Here is an 18,890-nt window from a genome sequence, read left to right on the forward strand (position 1 = left end):
TATGGCCTTTATTATGTTGAGGAAAGATCCCTCTATACCTACTTTCTGCAGGGTTTTTATCATAAATGGGTGTTGAATTTTGTCGAAAGCTTTCTCTGCATCTATTGAGATGATCATATGGTTTTTCTCCTTCAACTTGTTAATATGGTGTATTACATTGATTGATTTGCGTATATTGAAGAATCCTTGCATTCCTGGGATAAACCCCACTTGATCATGGTGTATGATCCTTTTAATGTGCTGTTGGATTCTGTTTGCTAGTATTTTGTTGAGGATTTTTGCATCTATGTTCATCAGTGATATTGGCCTGTAGTTTTCTTTCTTTGTGACATCCTTGCCTGGTTTTGGTATCAAGGTGATGTCGGCCTCGTAGAATGAGTTTGGGAGTGTTCCTCCCTCTGCTATATTTTGGAAGAGTTTGAGAAGGATAGGTGTTAGCTCTTCTCTAAATGTTTGATAGAATTCACCTGTGAAGCCATCTGGTCCTGGGCTTTTGTTTGATGGAAGATTTTTAATCACAGTTTCAATTTCAGTGCTTGTGATTGGTCTATTCATATTTTCTATTTCTTCCTGAGTCAGTCTTGGCAGGTTGTGCATTTCTAAGAATGTGTCCATTTCTTCCAGGTTGTCCATTTTATTGGAATAGAGTTGCTTATAGTAATCTCTCATAATCTTTTGTATTTCTGCAGTGTCAGTTGTTACTTCTCCTTTTTCATTTCTAATTCTATTGATTTGAGTCTTCTCCCTTTTTTTCTTGATGAGTCTGGCTAATGGTTTGTCAATTTTGTTTATCTTCTCAAAGAACCAGCTTTTAGTTTGGTTGATCTTTGCTATCGTTTCCTTCATTTCTTTTTCATTTATTTCTGATCTGATCTTTATGATTTCTTTCCTTCTGCTAGCTTTGGGGTATTTTTGTTCTTCTTTCTCTAATTGCTTTAGGTGCAGGGTCAGGTTGTTTACTCGAAATGCTTCCTGTTTCTTAAGGTGGGATTGTATTGCTATAAACTTCCCCCTTAGAACTGCTTTTGCTGCGTCCCATAGGTTTTGGGTCGTCGTGTCTCCATTGTCATTTGTTTCTAGGTATTTTTTAATTTCCTCTTTGATTTCTTCAGTGATCACTTCGTTATTGAGTAGTGTATTGTTTAGCCTCCATGTGTTTGTATTTTTTACACATCTTTTCCTGTAATTGATGTCTAGTCTCATAGCATTGTGGTCGGAGAAGATACTTGATACAATTTCAATTTTCTTAAAATTACCGAGGCTTGATTTGTGACCCAAGATATGATCTATCCTGGAGAATGTTCCATGAGCACTTGAGAAAAATGTGTATTCTGTTGTTTTTGGATGGAATGTCCTATAAATATCAACTAAGTCCATCTCGTTTAATGTATCATTTAAAGCTTGTGTTTCCTTATTTATTTTCATTTTGGATGATCTGTCCATTGGTGAAAGTGGGGTGTTAAAGTCCCCTACTATGAGTGTGTTACTGTCGATTTCCCCTTTTATGGCTGTTAGTATTTGCCTTATGTATTGAGGTGCTCCTATGTTGGGTGCATAAATATTTACAATTGTTATATCTTCTTCTTGGATCGATCCCTTTATCGTTATGTAGTGTCCTTCCTTGTCTCTTCTAATAGTCTTTATTTTAAAGTCTATTTTGTCTGATATAAGAATTGCTACTCCAGCTTTCTTTTGATTTCCATTTGCATGGAATATCTTTTTCCATCCCTTTACTTTCAATCTGTATGTGTCTCTAGGTCTGAAGTGGGTCTCTTGTAGACAGCATATATATGGGTCTTGTTTTTGTATCTATTCAGCCACTCTGTGTCTTTTGGTGGGAGCATTTAGTCCATTTACATTTAAGGTAATTATTGATATGTATGTTCCTATTCCCATTTCCTTAATTGCTTTGGGTTCGTTATTGTAGGTATATTCCTTCTGTTGTGTTTCTTGCCTAGAGAAGTTCCTTTAGCATTTGTTGTAAAGCTGGTTTGGTGGTGCTGAACTCTCTCAGCTTTTGCTTGTCTGTAAAGGTTTTAATTTCTCCATCAAATCTGAATGAGATCCTTGCTGGGTAGAGTAATCTAGGTTGCAGGTTTCTCTCCTTCATCACTTTAATTATGTCCTGCCACTCCCTTCTGGCTTGTAGGGTTTCTGCTGAGAGATCAGCTGTTAACCTTATGGGGATTCCCTTGTGTGTTATTTGTTGTTTTTGCCTTGCTGCTTTTAATATGATTTCTTTGTGTTTAATTTTTGACAGTTTGATTAATATGTGTCTTGGTGTATTTCTCCTTGGATTTATTCTGTATGGGACTCTCTGTGCCTCCTGGACTTGATTAACTATTTCCTTTCCCAAATTAGGGAAGTTTTCAACTATAATCTCTTCAAATATTTTCTCAGTCCCTTTCTTTTTCTCTTCTTCTTCTGGAACCCCTATAATTCGAATGTTGGTGCGTTTAATGTTGTCCCAGAGATCTCTGAGACTCTCCTCTGTTCTTTTCATTCTTTTTTCTTTATTTTGCTCTGCATCAGTTATTTCCACTATTTTATCTTCCACCTCACTTATCCGTTCTTCTGCCTCAGTTATTCTGCTATTGATCCCATCTAGAGTATTTTTCATTTCATTTATTGTGTTTTTAATCGATGCTTGATTCATCTTTAGTTCTTCTAGGTCCTTGTTAACTGTTTCTTGCATGTTGTCTATTCTATTTCCAAGATTATGGATCATGGAAATAGAATCTTGGATCAGCTTTACTATCATTATTCTGAATTCTTTTTCAGGTAGACTGCCTATTACCTCTTCATTTGTTAGGTCTGGTAGGTGTTTATCTTGCTCCTTCACCTGCTGTGTGTTTTTCTGCCTTCTCATTTTGCTTATGTTACTGTGTTTGGGGTCTCCTTTTTGCCGGCTGCAGATTCGTAGTTCCCGTTGTTTTTGGTGTCTGACCCCAGTGGCTAAGGTTGTTTCAGTAGGTTGTGTAGGCTTCCTGGTGGGGGGGACTAATTCCTGTGCTCTGGTGGTTGAGGCTCGATCTTGTCTTTCTGGTGGACAGGTCCACGTCTGGTGGTGTGTTTTGGGGTGCCTATGGCCTTATTATGTTTTTAGGTAGCCTCTCTGCTAATGGGTGGGGTTGTGTTCCTGCCTTGCTAGTTGCTTGGCATAGGGTGACCTGCACTGTAGCTTGCTGGTCGTTGACTGAAGCTGGGTGCTGGTGTTGGGATGGAGATCTCTGGGAGATTTTTGCTGCTTGATATTATGTGGAGCTGGGAGGTCTGTTGTGGACCCGTGTCCTGAAGTTGGCTCTCCCACTTCAGAGGCACAGCACTGGCTCCTGGCTGCAGCACCAAGAGCCTTTCATCCACCCGGCTCAGAGTAACAGGGAGAAAAAGTAGAAAGAAAGAATTAGTAGAAGAAAGAAAGAGAGAGGGAAAGAAAGGAAGAAGGGAAGAAAGGAAGGAAGGAAGGAAGGAAGGAAGAAAGAAAGGAGGGAGGGAGGGAGGGAGGAAGGATGGAAAGAAAGAAGGAAAGAAAGGAGGGAGGGAGGGAGAAAGGAAAGGAAGAAAGACAGGAGGGAGGGAGGAAGGAAAGAAAAAGAAAGTGGAAAGAAGAAGGGTGGGAGGGAGGAAAGAAAAAGAAAGAAGGAAAGGAGGAGCGGAGGGAGGGAGGGAGGAAGGGAGAGTAGGAAAAAAAGAAAGAGCAGGTAAAGTAAAATAGAATAAAGTATGAAATATAGTAGCGTTATTAAAATTAGAAAGTAATTATTGAAAAAAAAAAAAAAAACGGACCGATAGAACCCTGAGACATATGGTGGAAGCAAAGCTATACAGAGAGAATCTTACACAGAAGATTACACATACACATTCACAAAAAGAGAGCAGGGGGAAAAATCAAAAATCTTGCTCTCCAAGTCCACCTCCTCAATTTGGGATAATTCGTTGTAAAAAGAGGAAAAGGGCGAGAAGTCTGAAATCTTGCTCTCTAAGTCCACCTCCTTAATTTGGAATAATTCGTTGTAAAAAGAGGAAAAGGGGGGAAAGTCTTAAATCTTGTCCTCAAAGTCCACTTCCTCAATTTGGGATGATTCGCTGTCCATTCATGCACTCCACAGACGCAGGGCACATCAAATGGACCGTGGAGCTTTAATCCGCTGCCTCCGAGGCTGCACAGAGAGATTTCCCTGCCTCTGCTCTCACAGCTCCCGGGTCTCAGCCTTGGACCTGGCCCCGCCTCTGCGCGTAGGTCGCCGGAGGGCGTCCGTTCTTCGCTCAGACAGGACGGGTTTAAAGGAGCCGCTGATTCGGGGGCTCTGGCTCACTCAGGCAGAGGGGAGGGAGGGGCGCGCAGTGTGGGGCGGGCCTGCGGCGGCAGAGGCCGGCGTGACGTTGCAGCAGCCCGTGGCGCTCCGTGCGCTTTCCCGGGAAAGCCGTCCCCGGGTCTCGGGGACCCCAGCAGTGGTGGGGTGCACAGGCCCCCCGGAAGGCGGGGCGGACAGTGACCCGCGCTCGCACACAGGCCCCGCGGCGGCGGCGGCGGCGGCGGCGGCGGCGGGCCGCGGCGGCGGCGGCGGCGGGCCGCGGCGGGCGGGCGGCGGCGGCGGCGGCGGCCCACGCCCGTCTCCGAGGTCCGTGCCTTACCCGCGGCTCGTGCCTGTCACCGGCGCTTCCCCAAGCAGCCCTCTTAATGCCCTCTCCTCGCGCACCAGGAAACAAAAGGGAAAAAAGTCTCTTGCCTCTTCAGCAGCTCCAGACCCTTTCCCAGGACTCCCTCCGGGCTAGCCGTGGTGCACTAACTCCTTCAGGCTCTCTTCCTGCCGCCAGCCCCAGTCCTCTCCCTGCGCTCCGACTGAAAGCCGATACCCGAGCCTCAGCTCCCAGCCCCGCCCGCCACGGCGGCCGAGCAGACAAGCCTCTCGGGCTGGTGTGTGCCTGAGGGCACCGGTCCTCTGTGCCAGAATCTCTCCGCTTTGCCCTCCGCACCCCTGTTGCTGTGCTCTCCTCCGCTACTCCGAAGCTTTCCCCCTCCGCCACCTGCAGTCTCCGCCCGCGAAGGGGCTTGTAGTGTGTAGAAACCTTCCCCCCTTCACGGCTCCCTCCCACTGGTGCAGGTCCCGTCCCTATCCTATTGTCTCTGTTTATTCTTTTTTTCTTTTGCCCTACCCAGGTATGTGGGGAGCTTCTTGCCTTTTGGGGGGTCTGAGGTCTTCTGTCAGCGTTCAGTAGGTGTTCTGTAGGAGTTGTTCCACGTGTAGATGAATTTCTGATGTATCTGTGGGGAGGAAGGTGATCTCCGCGTCTTACTCTTCCGCCATCTTCCTCCGGGGTCCTGAAGCATGTCCTTGCCTCCTATCACACTGGAATCCCATCAAGCCTTCAGGCTTCCTACCAGCTTACAGGATGGAATCTGCTGGCGTCTCCCCGCTTTTCCCCTCCATTAATGGCAGGGTCCCAATGTGTACTTGCGACCCATGCTTTTCTCAAACCAGTGCTTCTCCCGTTTAGCCTGGTTCTTCTTTATATCTTCCCTTTCTTTGCTAAGACTTGCTGTTTCTTTGCTGAGACTATTTAGTTTTTCATTTCTGTCAAGCATGTTTTAATTACTCATTGAAACATTTTTCTGGTGGCTGCTTTAAAGTCTTTGTCAGATCATCTTAACTTCTCTGTCATGTTGATTTGGTATCTGCTGATTGTCTCTTTTTGTTCAATTTAAGATCTTCTTGGTTCTTCATATGATGAATGATCTTTGATTGAAACCTCCGGGCAGTGGTGGTGAGAGCCCTGGCTCTTCATTGATGTCCTCTGACGCCACCACCTGGGGAGAGGGAGGGGGACCTCTTTAGTGTCAGATGGGGATGGAAATGCAGGCTTCCCATGTAATCTCCAATGACACCACTGCGTTGTTCTAGATCCTAAGGTCCCTAGCCAGTCTGCCTTCGTCTCTCCATCTTTTAGAGTCTTCTTATGTTTGTTTTATTTATTTATTGTTTTAAATGTTTAATTCTCATGGCAGACAATGTTAGTCACGTACCCCACCCTACTTCCTCTTTTTTTTTTTTTTTTTTTTGGCTGCACCATACGGCATGTGGGATCTTAGATCCTGGACCAGGGATTGTTCCTGCGCCCCCTGCATTGGAAGTGCGGAGTCTTAACCACTGGACCACCAGGGAAGTCCCTGTTGGTTTTAAATGTAATGTCCAGAGTTCTAGTTGTGCTTAGTGGAGGAAGAGTGAAAAATACATCTATCCCATCTTCCCGGAGTAGAAGTCCAATTCAGATTGGACACTACCCAGAGGTAGCACAAACCCCACATGTTATGGGGCTCAGTCCCACAAGACTGCCCCTACTTTGGACGCTAGTCATAAGTTCTTGGCGGCCCCAGACCACCTGTTCTTTTTGCCTGGTAGCTACAAATTCAGGCCTTCCCCAACCCCCTCAGGAGCAGTAATTCTCTAGAACTCAGGAAAGTTCTAAACTTACAATTGCAGTTTTATTATAAAGGATACAACTCAGGAATAGCTAAATGGTAGAGACTCATAAGGCAAGGTCTGGGGTGGAGGTAGGGGGCAGCAGGAACTTCTGTTGGAGTTGGGGTGCCACCTTTCTGCTTCACAGGTATGTTCACCAAACAGGAAGCTCGCCAAGCCTCATAGTCCAGGGTGTTTATCTGAGGTTTTATTACATAGGTGTGACTGATTGAGTCATTGGCCACGTGTTTGAACTCAATCTCTAGTCTCTCCCTGCTTCCTGAAAAATGGGGCTGTAAGTTCCAGCCCTCTAATCATATGGTTGGTTCCCCTGGCCGCCAGCCCCCATCCTAAAGCTATGTTGGCTCCTCCCAGTAAGTTAGCTCATTAGCATAAACTCAGGTATGGTCTACAGGGGCCCATTATATATAACAGAAGACACTCCTGTTACTCAGGAAATTCCAAGTGTTTTAGGAGCTCTGTGCAATAGTTGGGGACAAAGACCACATTTTTTTTTTATTATGCTACAGATTATATTTTAAAAATTTGTTTTTTCTAACCAGTGAAGTTCACTTATTTTACAACAGTATGACATATTTTTTTGTAACTTTCAATTAACTCCAGTTTTCTTGTCATTTAATAACTGAAAACACATTTGTTGCCCTGCCTGTGTCCTCTTCAGATAAAGTGCGGGAAGCAGGAAAGAGATGAACTGTGTCTCATTGGGAATTGGATTTCACTGTCAGAGCAGGGACAGACTTGCTATATAGACGCATCTCTAAATAGCTGTCCTTTCATTTGCTTGCTTTCACCTTCACAGGAACCAGTGCATCAATCAGATGAAAGAGGTGAAGGAGCAGTGTGAAGAGCGAATAGAAGAAGTCACCAAAAAGGGAAATGAGGCTGTAGCTTCCAGAGACCTGAGTGAACAAAAGGACCAAAGCCAGCAGGTAATCCTGGCTTTTTTCTGCCGAGGATTCCCCAAAGGTCTTCCTACCCTCTCTTCAGGCATTTTCTTCCTTCATCTGCTCTCTGACTTGCTCTAGTTCCCTGACACACAACAGCCTGGTCCCGGGATGCAGGGTCTCTGGCGGAGCATGCTGGCCTCCAGGCCTGGTCCCTGTGCTCCGGGCCATAAGGCGATTGCTTCATTTAAAGCTCACAGCCACCCTGGGAGAGAGTTGTTGTTGTTGTTTTCTTGTTTGGAGGGCTCTGAGGCCCATGGAGGCGGTTCGAAACTGTCCCAAGGTCACAGTACCCGGTCAGTGATGGAGCTGATCAGAGCCTGTGTTATCAGGCTGCTTCTTGTGAAAGCACAGCCCATGAAAACGCTGCTCACAGCCTTCTGGGGATCTTGGTTTGTTTTAAATACAGCACTTTTATTGAGGTATAATTCACCTACCATATAGTTCACCTATATAGTATTTATAATTCAGTGGGGTTTAGTATATTCACAAAGTTGTGCAGTCATCATCACAGTCAATTTTAGAACATTTTCATTACCCCAAAAGAAATCCCATACCCATTAGCTCACTCCCCTTTTACCCCCAGTCTCTGGAGCCTGAGACAATCTCTGATCTATTTTCTCTGCAGATTTGCCTTAATCTGGATATTTCATATCAATGGAATCATACTGGTTTTCACATAGCATAATGCTTTCAGGATTCATCCATGTTGTAGCATGTATGAGTACCTCCTTTTTATGGCTGAATAATATTCCATTGTGTGACTATACCACATTTTATTTATTCATTGGTCAGTTGATGGGCATTTGGGTTATTTCCACTTTTTGGCTACTGGGAATAATGCTGCTGTGAACATTCATGCACACATTTTTGTGTGAACGTAAGCTTTCATTTCTCTTAGGTATACTGTATACCTAGGAGTAGCATTGCTGGGTCGTATGGTAACTCAACTCTCCTTAATGTATTGAGAAACTGCCATACTGTTTCTGAAAGTGATCATACTCTTTTACATTCCTACCAGCAGTTTATGAGGGTACCAGTTTCTTTACATCCTTGCCAACTCTTGTTATTATCTGCCTTTTTCACTATAACCATCCTAGTAGGTGTGCAGTGGTATCTCATTGTGGTTTTGATTTGCATTTCCCTAATAACTGATGATTTTGAGCATCTTTTCATATGCTGTATTGGCTCTTGGTATATCCTCTTTGGAGGAATGTCTGTTTATATCCTTTGTCCATTTTGAAATTGAGTTATTTTTATTATTTAGTTGTAAGAGCTCTTTATATATTCATATAAAGATATTGGATGTATGATTTGCACATATTTTTCCCCTTCTTTGAGTTGTCTTTTCACTTTCTTGATAGTGTTCATTGAAGCACAAAAAAGTTTTTTGGGCTTCCCTGGTGGCGCAGTGGTTGAGAGTCCGCCTGCCGATGCAGGGGACGTGGGTTCGTGCCCCGGTCCGGGAGGATCCCGCATGTTGCGCAGCGGCTGGGCCCGTGAGCCATGGCTGCTGGGCCTGCATGTCCAGAGCCTGTGCTTCGCAGCGGGAGAGGCCACGGCAGTGAGAGGCCCGCGTAGTGCAAAATAAATAAGTAAATAGATAGATAAATAAATAAATAAATAAGTTTTAAATTTTCATTATGTCTAGTTTAATTTTTCTTTTGTTGCTTGTTCTGTCGGTATCATGTCTAAAACCACTTTGCCTAATCCAGCATCCTAAAGATTTATTCCTGTATTTTCTTCTGAGACTTCTATAGTCGTTAGTATTTAGTTCTTACATTTAGTCCTATGATTCATTTTGAGTTAATTTAATTTTTGTATATGGTGTGAGCTAATGGTCCAACTTTATTATTTTGCATGTGGATATCCAGTTGTCTCAACACCATTTGTTGAAAAAAAAAAACTATTCTTTTCCCCACTGAGTTGCCTTGGCATCCTTGTCAAAAAATCAGTTTACTGTAAATATGAGGGTTTATTTTTAGACTCTCAGTTCTGTTCCATTGATCTCTTTTTCTGTCCTTATGTCCATACTACACAGTCCTGATTACTGTATCTTTGTAGTAAGCTTTGAAATCAGCAGCTTTAACTGCTCCAACTTTGTTCTTCTTTTTCAAGATTATTTTGGCTATTCTGCACTGGTTGACTTTCTGTATGAATTTTTGGATCCACTTGTCAATGTCTTCAACAAAGCCAGGTGGGATTTTGACAGAGATTACATTGTCTGTACGTCAGTTTGGGAAATGTTGCCATCTTAACAACATCCAGTCTTCTGTTGTGTGAATGTGGGATGTCTTTCCACTTAAGTCCTTTAAAAGTCTTTTTCAGTAATATTTTGTAATTTTCAGAAGTCTTGCACTTCTTTTGTACAATTTATTTCTAAGTATTTTTTGCTGCTATTATAAATGGAATTGTTTTCTTAATTTCATTTTCGAACTGCTTATTGCTAGTGTGTAGAAATACAATTCATTTTTTATATTGATCTTGTATCTTTCAACCTTGCTGAACTTGTTTATTAGTTTGAATGGTATTTTTTTTGATTCCTTAGGATTTTCTGTATTAAGATTATGTCATCTAAAAATAGTTTACATCTTCCTTTCTGATCTGGATGCCTTTTATTTCTTCTTATTGCTTAATATCCCTGGCTAGAACCTCCAGTATAATGTTAAATAGAAGTGGTGAGGGTAGACATCTTTGTCTTGTTCTTGATCACAGAGGGAAAGCATTAAGTCTTTCACCATTAAGTCTGATGTTAGCTTGCAGGCATACCTCGTTTTATTGTACTTCACAGATATTTGTGTTGTTAACAAACTGAAGGATTGTGGTAACCCTGTGTTGAGCAAATAATTTTGGCTCCATGTTTTCCTGTTTGCTCACTTCATGTCTCTGTGTCACATTTTGGTGATTCTCACAATATTTCAACCTTTTTCATTATTACGTTTGTTACAGTAATCTGTGATCAGGGGTCTTTGATGTTACTATTGTAATTGTTTTGGCCTTTTTTAAGCAATAAAGTATTTTTTAATTAAGGTAGTACATTTTTTGGACATAATGCTATTGCATACTTAATAGACTACAGTATAGTGTAAACATAACTTTTATATGCACTGGGAAACCAAAAAATTGGTGTTACTTGCTTTATTGCGATGTTCACTTTATTGTAGTGGTCTGGAACCAAACCTGTGATGTCTTCAGGGTATGCCTATATATTTTTCATAGATGCACATTATCAAGTTGAGGTAGTTCCCCCCTATTCTTAATTTGTTGAGTGTTTTTATCAAGAAGAGCTGTTGGATTTTGCCAATGTTTTTTCTGCATTGAGATGATCATGTGTTTTTGTCCTTTATGCTATTGACATGGTATTACATTAATTGATTTTTAGATGTTAAACTAACCTTGCATTGCTGGGAGAAATCCTACTTGGCCATGGTGTATAATCCTTTTGTATGTTGCTTGATTTGATTTGCTAGAATTTTGTTGATGATTTGGGGGTCTGTATTCATATTAGGTCTATAGTTTTATTTTCTTATGATGTCTTTCTGGCTTTGGTGTCAGGGTAATTACTGGGCTCATAGAATGAGTTGAGAAGTATTCTTTCCTCTTCTGTTTCTTGGAAGAGTTTGTGAAGATTTAGAATTAAATGTTTGGTAGAATTCACCAGTGAGGCCATCTGGAACTGGGCTTTTGGGGGGCGGGGATTTTTAAATTACTGCTTCAGTCTCTTGCTGTAAGTCTGCTCAGATTTTCTACTTCTTCTTGAATCAGTTTTGGTAGTGTGTGTCCTCCTAGGAACTTGTCTGTTTCAGCTAAGTTATCAAACTTGTTGGCAAACAATTGTTCTTAGTATTTCCTTATAATAAAACTTTTTTATTTGTGTAAGGTTGGTAGTGTTATCCTCTTTCATTTTTGATTTTAGTAGTTTGAGTTTTTTTTATTCTCAGTTCATCTAGCTAAAGCATTGTCAATTTTTTTCATCTTTCAAAGAACTAACTTTTGGTTTCATTGATTTTATTTTCTTTTCCATATGTCATTAATTCCTGATCTAATCTTTATTATGTCCTTCCTTGCTTTAGGTTTAGTTTGCTCTCCTTTTTCAGGTATCTTAAGGTGAGAGATTAGGTTATTAATTTGAGATATATCTTTTTCCTTGAGATAGGCCTGTAAATGTCCCTCTTAGTACTGCTTTAACTGCCTTCCAGAAGTTTGATGTGTTGTGTTTTTAATTTTTCTCAAGGTATTTTCTAGTTTTCCTTGTGATTTCTTTGGCCCATTGGTTATTTAGGAGTATGTTATCTAATTTCCACATATTTGTGAATTTCTCAAAAAATTTCATTCCTGTTATTGATTTATAATTTCATTCCATTGTGACTGGAGACCATACATTGTATGATTTCAACATTTAAAATCTGTTGCGGTTTGTTTTGTGGCCTAGCATCTTTCTGTCCTGGAGAAGAATGTATTTTGCTCTGGTTGGGTTGGGTGCTCTGTAGATGACTGTTCAGGTGGTTTTTCATGTTGTTCAAGTCCTCTCTTTCCTCATTGATCTTCTGCTTACTTGTTAATACATATTAAAAGGTTTTTCTGGGAGATGTGGACCCAGCCTCAGATCTTCTGCTTTATGCCAGGTGGTAGGGCATGACCGGGGTAGAGTATGGCATTTCTCAGGGTTTCCATGTTCTTATTCATCAGAAGGACGTAGTGGTCCATTGCATTGCTCAGCGTTGTTGAAGGTTTATGGTCATCGAGCCCCTGGCTGCCTGTGCTCCTGTTTCAGCTCCGAGCCCCCAGTGAGCCCCAGCCCAGGCCGCAGGAAGCAGGCCTGCCTCAGGCAGAGGTGCCACAAGCAAGAGGGAACATGCCCAGCAACAGAGAGCCCCAGACACCAGTCCCCAGTTCTGAGGCGGCTTTGGATTTGAAGAAACAAGGCGAGAAAGGTAAGTGAAGCTTGGCAATGACACTTTTAAGCCCTCTTCAGGGTCCCATGCCAATAGAAAGCATAGCAACGGGTCATGCCCTCCAGTCCACACAGATACACAGGGCAGAGTGTGCTGCTGGCGGCCGGTGGGGACTCGGTAACGGGGCTGCAGGTGGCAGGTGAGTGTCTCTCTGGCACCTGGACTTGGAGCCACGGGCTTTTTCTCTGCCTTACTGATGTCTCACATTGTAAACTAAGTGCCTAGTTCTTTGGCAGCTCTGTAAAGGAAGGTCCAGGCAGAGCCTTTATTCAGGACAGTGGTGGGACTGTGGGATTAAGGGGACATGGCTGAGTCCTAGGCAGCTGTCACTGGCTCCCAAGCACTCGTCTTAAATAGGACGATCAGGTAGCCTCAGCAGTGCAGCCTCCTCCACTTGCAGGGTGTCTCTGTGAGTCAGATAACTTAGTCTGAATTTTTTTTCTAAGCCATTTCCTCTTCCTGGTGGTTCTGAAGATGAGCTGCGGGCATAGAGAGGCCTGGAGTCTGCTGAGGCCACAAAAGAAATGATCCACCTGCCCCATCAGTCCACAGTCCTTGGGAAGGCTCTGGGAATTGGGTGGTACGAAGGTTTCTGGTTTTGTCTTAATTAATTGCTAGTGAGGTCATAGCTAACTGTGTTCTGTGCACAGAGGGAACCAAGGAGATTCAGGTCGTCAGCAAGGAGGAGCTTCAGAGGGACGGTGCGGGGCTGTCGAAGGAGCTGGGGCGAGAGCAGAATGTGGAAGAAGACAGACGTGTGGGCGGAAAAGGCCATGGAGAACCCGGAGAACTTGGCCAAACCCCACAGGTGCCAGCTGCCCTGTTGGCAAGCCAGGAGAATCAGGAGATGGAGGAGGGCCCTGAGCGGGACCAGCTCGTCATCCCCGACGGGCAAGAGGAGGAGCAGAATGCCGACGAGGAAGGTGGGTGAGATTGTCCACCCGGCACCAGCATCCTCAGTCTCCTTCCTGACGCGGGATGGGCAGCCATGAAGATTCCCAAACAGCAGGTCACCGTTTGGTGGTTGGTTTTGTCTGTTTTGTATGTGCTGTCCAGCAGGAGGCAGGACAGAAGAGCCATCACTCCCGGCACTTGGAACTTTTAGAAATAATATTCACAGGGAGCCTAGGGGGCTTTCCAGGTGGAAGACCTTGGGATGGGAGCTGAGCATCGAGCACACATAGGTCTTCTGCCTGGTGGACCCCGCGCCTCACCTTTGTTGCTGCACTTCCTCATGCGGCATCACCAGCATTGCCTGGCGAGCAGATGGAGGAAGGAGGGACAGAAGGATTGGCTAGACGGAGTTTCACGCACGTTTGAGCCTTGCAGAAAAGTGACGTGGGAATCCCACCTTTCTGGTTTGGTTGACTTTTCTCTTTCTTAAAGAAAAGTGTGGGAAACTGAGATTAGCAGAATATTCTGGGATGTATTTTGGTCCCTGAAAGATGGGGAAAATTTCAATCCTAGCTAAGCCAGGAGTGCTTAGACAGAAGACACCTGTGTTCTGAGCCTGATCAAGTGACAGAAGTTGGGGAATGTACTTATTTGCAGAAGTTACCCTGATTCCATTTAAATCTTAACTTTCACTCAAGCTTCTGACGAGTGTGTTCTCACAAGTTTTCAGTTAAAGAATTGGGGGAAAAAAAGAAAAAGGGAAACTCTGCTGGCTGATCAGATTGGCACTCAAGTTTCAGACCATTCAGTAGTTGGTCATCAAGTGCAACCGCTACCAGTAGGCCTGAGATACTGCTGGGGCTGTGTGTCACACCTCGTCCTAGGTCAGCTGTAATGGTCTGATCAGTAGAGTAAAGCTACAGGGCATGCAGGCCTGGGCTTTGTTTCCACTTCAGGCAGTGAGTGCAGGGAAATAGAACTAGAGCTGCCTTTTCCAGGCACACTTTTTTAACAAAAGATTTTATTTACCTACCTATATACAGATATAAAATGTTTACATTAAATCCTGTGTTTCTTGATTGCATTCCATCCCGATCTTCTTTTCTGGTTGCTCTTCTCTCCAGGGATGATGCAGTGATGAATGATCTAATTCTGTGAAAATTTTATCCTTTGGCTCACAGTAGCCACTCCATTTCCTTCTCTCGGGGCAGTGAACCATTCTAAGGAGATGGCTGCCATTAACCAGCAACCCATAGTTTCCGAAAACAGTGGTGCCTTCCTTTAACCTTGAGTTGATTGTCTCTTTAAAAAACTGGGATTTTGGTTTGGTGAGCTAGTTACCCTGTTTCCAGCCTGGAATATAGCCCTTTATTTAGGGCCATATTTTGTATAGATTAAGAATTGGAGTGGGGCATACATAAGTAGAGAACTCCGGCATGGTATTCGCACTGGAAGCAAGCACATGCGTCCCTGTCATTTCCTGAGAGGAAGCAAAAAGATCTGATTGTTAAACCAGGATTGGGATAACCCCAGTACCTGGGCTCTGGTGTTCCTATGGCATCGAGAGAGAAATGATGTAGCTTATGTTTTATGGCTCTGCTACTTTTATAGGGAGGAACCAGCAAAAACTGGGAGCAGATGATGACTACAACATGGATGAAAATGAGGCAGAATCTGAAACAGACAAGCAGGCAGCCCTTGCGGGGAACGACAGAAACGGAAATGGTAATTAACGGTGGTGGTGGGGGGTCACCTTTCATTTCTGCTCTGTGGTCCTTCACTTTTGCAGTGACTATACACTGAATCCCAACAATAATAGTGTAAGTAATCCATCATTACAAGACTTTGTTTTCTTCAGAAGCCTTCGAGTGTAGGGGAAGTGGAGGGAGGTGAAGGGTTGAAAAGGCCACGACGAAGACCTGTCAGAAAGTCTGCATATATGATGTGGGGCTCAAGCCCACAGGAATCAGTGAGGATTTGTCTTCAGTGACATTTAGGGATTTCCCAACAAAATGATAGTTCACTGCTTCATTACTCCACAGCACCAGTTGAAAAGCCCTGATACACACACAGAGCTTCCAGGCAGCTGTTTATAGTAGCACTTTGTGTTATTGTTATTTTGAATTTTTGAGGAGTCCAGGCCAGCAGGATGATCAGATTCTGGATCTGTCTGCCTCTTGTGACTGGATTCAGGTTGAACATTTTATAGGTGCAGTTGTGTTCCTCTCGCTTCCCACCAGGAGGCATGGAATGGCAGGTTGATCCTTGGTTAAGGTGGTGCCCACCAGGTCTTTCCGTTGCAAAGGTCCATATTCCCTGTGTAATACATTGTCTAGAGGGGGATGATTTGAAATAGTGTGGCTTTACCATCCATTGAAAACCGTTGTCTAATAACTCCTCACATTTATTAACTGCCATTCTTCAAGGGCCCCCTCACCCCTGACGTGTACACATGTGAGTGTGCACGTGCACACACACACACTGTCTTCCCCCCTTGTTTTAGTATCACTGTGGACTCAAGGTTTCCTTTTTTGAAATTCGTTTTTCCATCAGACTCTTGGTGTTTCTTTCTGTTTCTAAGAGCTCTTTATATGCTGGGGACGTTGGCCTTTATCTGTGACTTAAGTTGCAAATACTGCCTGGGAGTGTGTCTTGGTTTTGCTTATGGTTTTTTGCCATGTGTTTTGTCTTTTCTTGTATTGCCTCTAGATTTTGAGTCATAGTTTTCTCATCTAGACTTGAAAGGAATTCACCCATGTTTTTGTTCAGTATGCTTTCAAATTTTTCTTTTGGTTCCATTGTGAAATAAAACTGATTCACAAAACCACACATAACAAGTGAGTTTTTAGAAGGTAAACACGTTGTAACTGCCCCCCTGCCTCCCTGGTCAAGAAATAGAACTTGGGGGGTCCTCCTGAGGCTCCTTCTGTGTTGCTTGTCCTGTCCCAGCACCTTTCCTCCCTGTACTGGAAATGCCTATCCTGACCTTTCCATTCGGCATTTTCTTGAATTTCTTTATGGGTTTATCACTCAAGTGGGCATCCCTGGACACCATAGTTTAGTCTTGCCCGTTTTCTTAAATTTGATATGTCTTTAAGTCTCTGAGTCTCCAGGTTCCCCCTCCATTCCTTTCTTTTTGTTTACAGTCTGTTAAAGAGCCATAGCTGTTTGACCTGGAATTTCCCACAATCTGGATAGTGTTGATTGTGTATTCATGGTTCGGTGTGGTGTATTCTTCTTTTCTCCCTATTTCCTGCAGATCACCAGCTGATATCTAGGTGGTATTTTAATTCAACTGTTCCTATTTCATTTGTTAATTGGAATATTTTATAAATAGATGTCAGTGGTATTCATATAGCATAGGCAGGATAAATGCTTCTCCTAAGCATTGGTAATTTACTGTGAAATTCACCAATTTTCACAGTAAGGAATTACTTCCTCTCATCTTCTGAAGGTGACCATTTAAGACATATAAACTTGAGGATTTAAACCTTTTTGACAGGTTTCACTCAGTTGCATTTATTATCCTTTTTGAAGTTCACATTGTCCCATCTTCTTTGGCCAGTGGGGTCTTCCCCACTTTCACCTGAACTTTTTGGTTCTTTTGTCCCTGTCCTGCTCAGCTACTGCTTCACTCTACACAGTGCTTTTTCTCTATGAGGGGCTCTACCTAGGAAGGACCCAGAAAGGAGCCAGTTTCAGAGGGAGCCTCCACCAGCTCCTTTGTCTTTACCATGGACACTCTGTAGTCACTTGCTATGGGAGTAGCAGAAACACTGCCACTTCCAGCTGCAGTTCTCCCACTGGCCCCGGTACTTTCTGGTGTAAACCTGTTGGCTGTTAGGGCTTCTATTGTTCTCAGGTCCATCTGATGCTCCATTGCTTCCCTGTTTTCTTTCGATGCCCCTATCCTATGGGTCGCTGTCCATGGTTTGTTTTTAACCGCTTGTGTTCGGGAGGTCTGCAGGACTCCTTGTCATCTAGTTTTGTTCTAAATGTTCTCCAGTTTTTGAGTTTTTAAATTTAGTTGCTTTATGTAGGGACTCTGAGAGATTCAAAAACTACACCACTGTTTCTACCATCTTTCCAGAATCCTCCTCTGCTTTCATATTTTACATTTAGATCTCGATTCATTTGAATCATTTCAGATGTATTCAGGTGAATGGCACAAGGTGTGGGTCCAATTTTCGTTTTCCAAAGGTGTTTCCAATTGGCTCAACACCATCTTAATTCACCGTCTCAAAGTTAGTGATTTGAGGTGCTACCGTCATCAAACACTAAATTTTTATATGTACTTGGTCCTAATTTTTGGATTTCCTATTTTTGTACCATTGGTTTGTCTCTTGATTTGCAGTGTACCACATTACTCTTAACAGCTTTTTAAAAAAACGTATGTGGCAAGTTGAGTTCCTCTGGAAAATCCCAGCCAACATCTCTTTGAATAATGCTTCTTTCATTTTTGATTCCTTCTTGAATTCAGATTAGAAGTATATTAGATCTTCTCAGTCTATTTGTGTCTCTTACCCTCTTTTTCATATTTTGCACTTCTGCCTTTCTGATCTGTGTTGAGAATTATTTCCTCAGAATATCTTCCAGTTCAAAAATTTTTCCTTCAGCTATGCCTTATCTGTTCTTTTTCATTTCTAAACTTTCTACTTGGCCATTCTTTATGGGCCCTTATTCCTTGCTCATGTTTTCAAACATCTTTTATTTCTCTATCAGGGTTGTTTCATATTTCATATTTTCCAATTGCAATATCTGAAAACTTTGTGGGTGTTTCTATTTTGTTTCTGCAGGCTCTCCTCGATCCCTTGTTTCCTTATTGTGTTTTGTGCTTCTTAACTGTGAGCTACTGCTTTCCTTGGAACTTTATCTGTGGGAAGTCTTTGAGGACTGAGTCACAGTTGTATTGGATTAGAGAAGGTCGTTTGCCTCTGCCAGTCTCAAGGAGGGTACTACAAAGTCACAACCCCTTCAATAAAGTAGATTGTTGTCTTCAGGGTTTTTTTTTTTTGGACCACATGGAAAAATGTGAGTTCCAAGTATATTCCTATACAATCATCTCATGCAGTTAAGAATCCCCCACTCCACACACTAGGCTTTCTTGCTGTCCCCCTTTCATTGCAAGTTTATTTCCTATTACCTTTAAGCCAAGGATGTGAACCTTTGGGGTTTCAGCTTTATATAGGCATCCCCTTCTTGACTCCCCACCTTGAGGGGAGCCCTTGTCTTTAGGGCCTGTCCTTCTGCACCTTTTGAAGCTGTGAAGGGAGAAGCCCAGAGTCTTAAGGCTTCAGCAGAAGTCCTCAGGGCAAAAGCTGGCATTGATGCTTATTACCTTCAGGAGTTCCACTTCAGTTTTGGCCTCAGATTCCTCCTTTTAGTGTCATTCATAGGCAATGCATTTTAATGTTTAATTAAATTTTTTTTTCACTTTTCATTTTGAAATAATTCAGAGTTAAAAAAAAAAAACTAGTAAGAATTTCCATATATCCTCCATCCAGGTCCCCCAAATGTTAACATCTTATGTAACCACAGTACAATTATCAAAATGAAGAAATTAATACTGATAAAATGCTGTATCTATAGACATTATTCAAATTTCTTGAATTGTC

General features: G+C 42.8%; 1 protein-coding gene across 2 annotated transcripts in view; it reads left to right on the forward strand.

Annotated features, from left to right (window-relative positions):
* The window catches only part of GOLM1 (golgi membrane protein 1), a 71,983-nt gene that overhangs the window by 49,379 nt on the left and 3,714 nt on the right, over window positions 1–18,890 (forward strand). For both annotated transcript variants that reach the window (XM_081237830.1, XM_081237831.1), the window contains exons 6-9: window positions 7,282–7,411; window positions 12,201–12,360; window positions 13,032–13,304; window positions 14,887–15,000. In XM_081237830.1, coding sequence (XP_081093956.1) covers window positions 7,282–7,411; window positions 12,201–12,360; window positions 13,032–13,304; window positions 14,887–15,000 — 677 coding nt within the window. The remainder of the gene's footprint in view (window positions 1–7,281; window positions 7,412–12,200; window positions 12,361–13,031; window positions 13,305–14,886; window positions 15,001–18,890) is intronic.

This window comes from Mesoplodon bidens, assembly GCF_964165515.1.
Source record: "Mesoplodon bidens genome assembly, chromosome: 6".
Lineage (NCBI taxonomy): Eukaryota > Metazoa > Chordata > Mammalia > Artiodactyla > Ziphiidae > Mesoplodon > Mesoplodon bidens.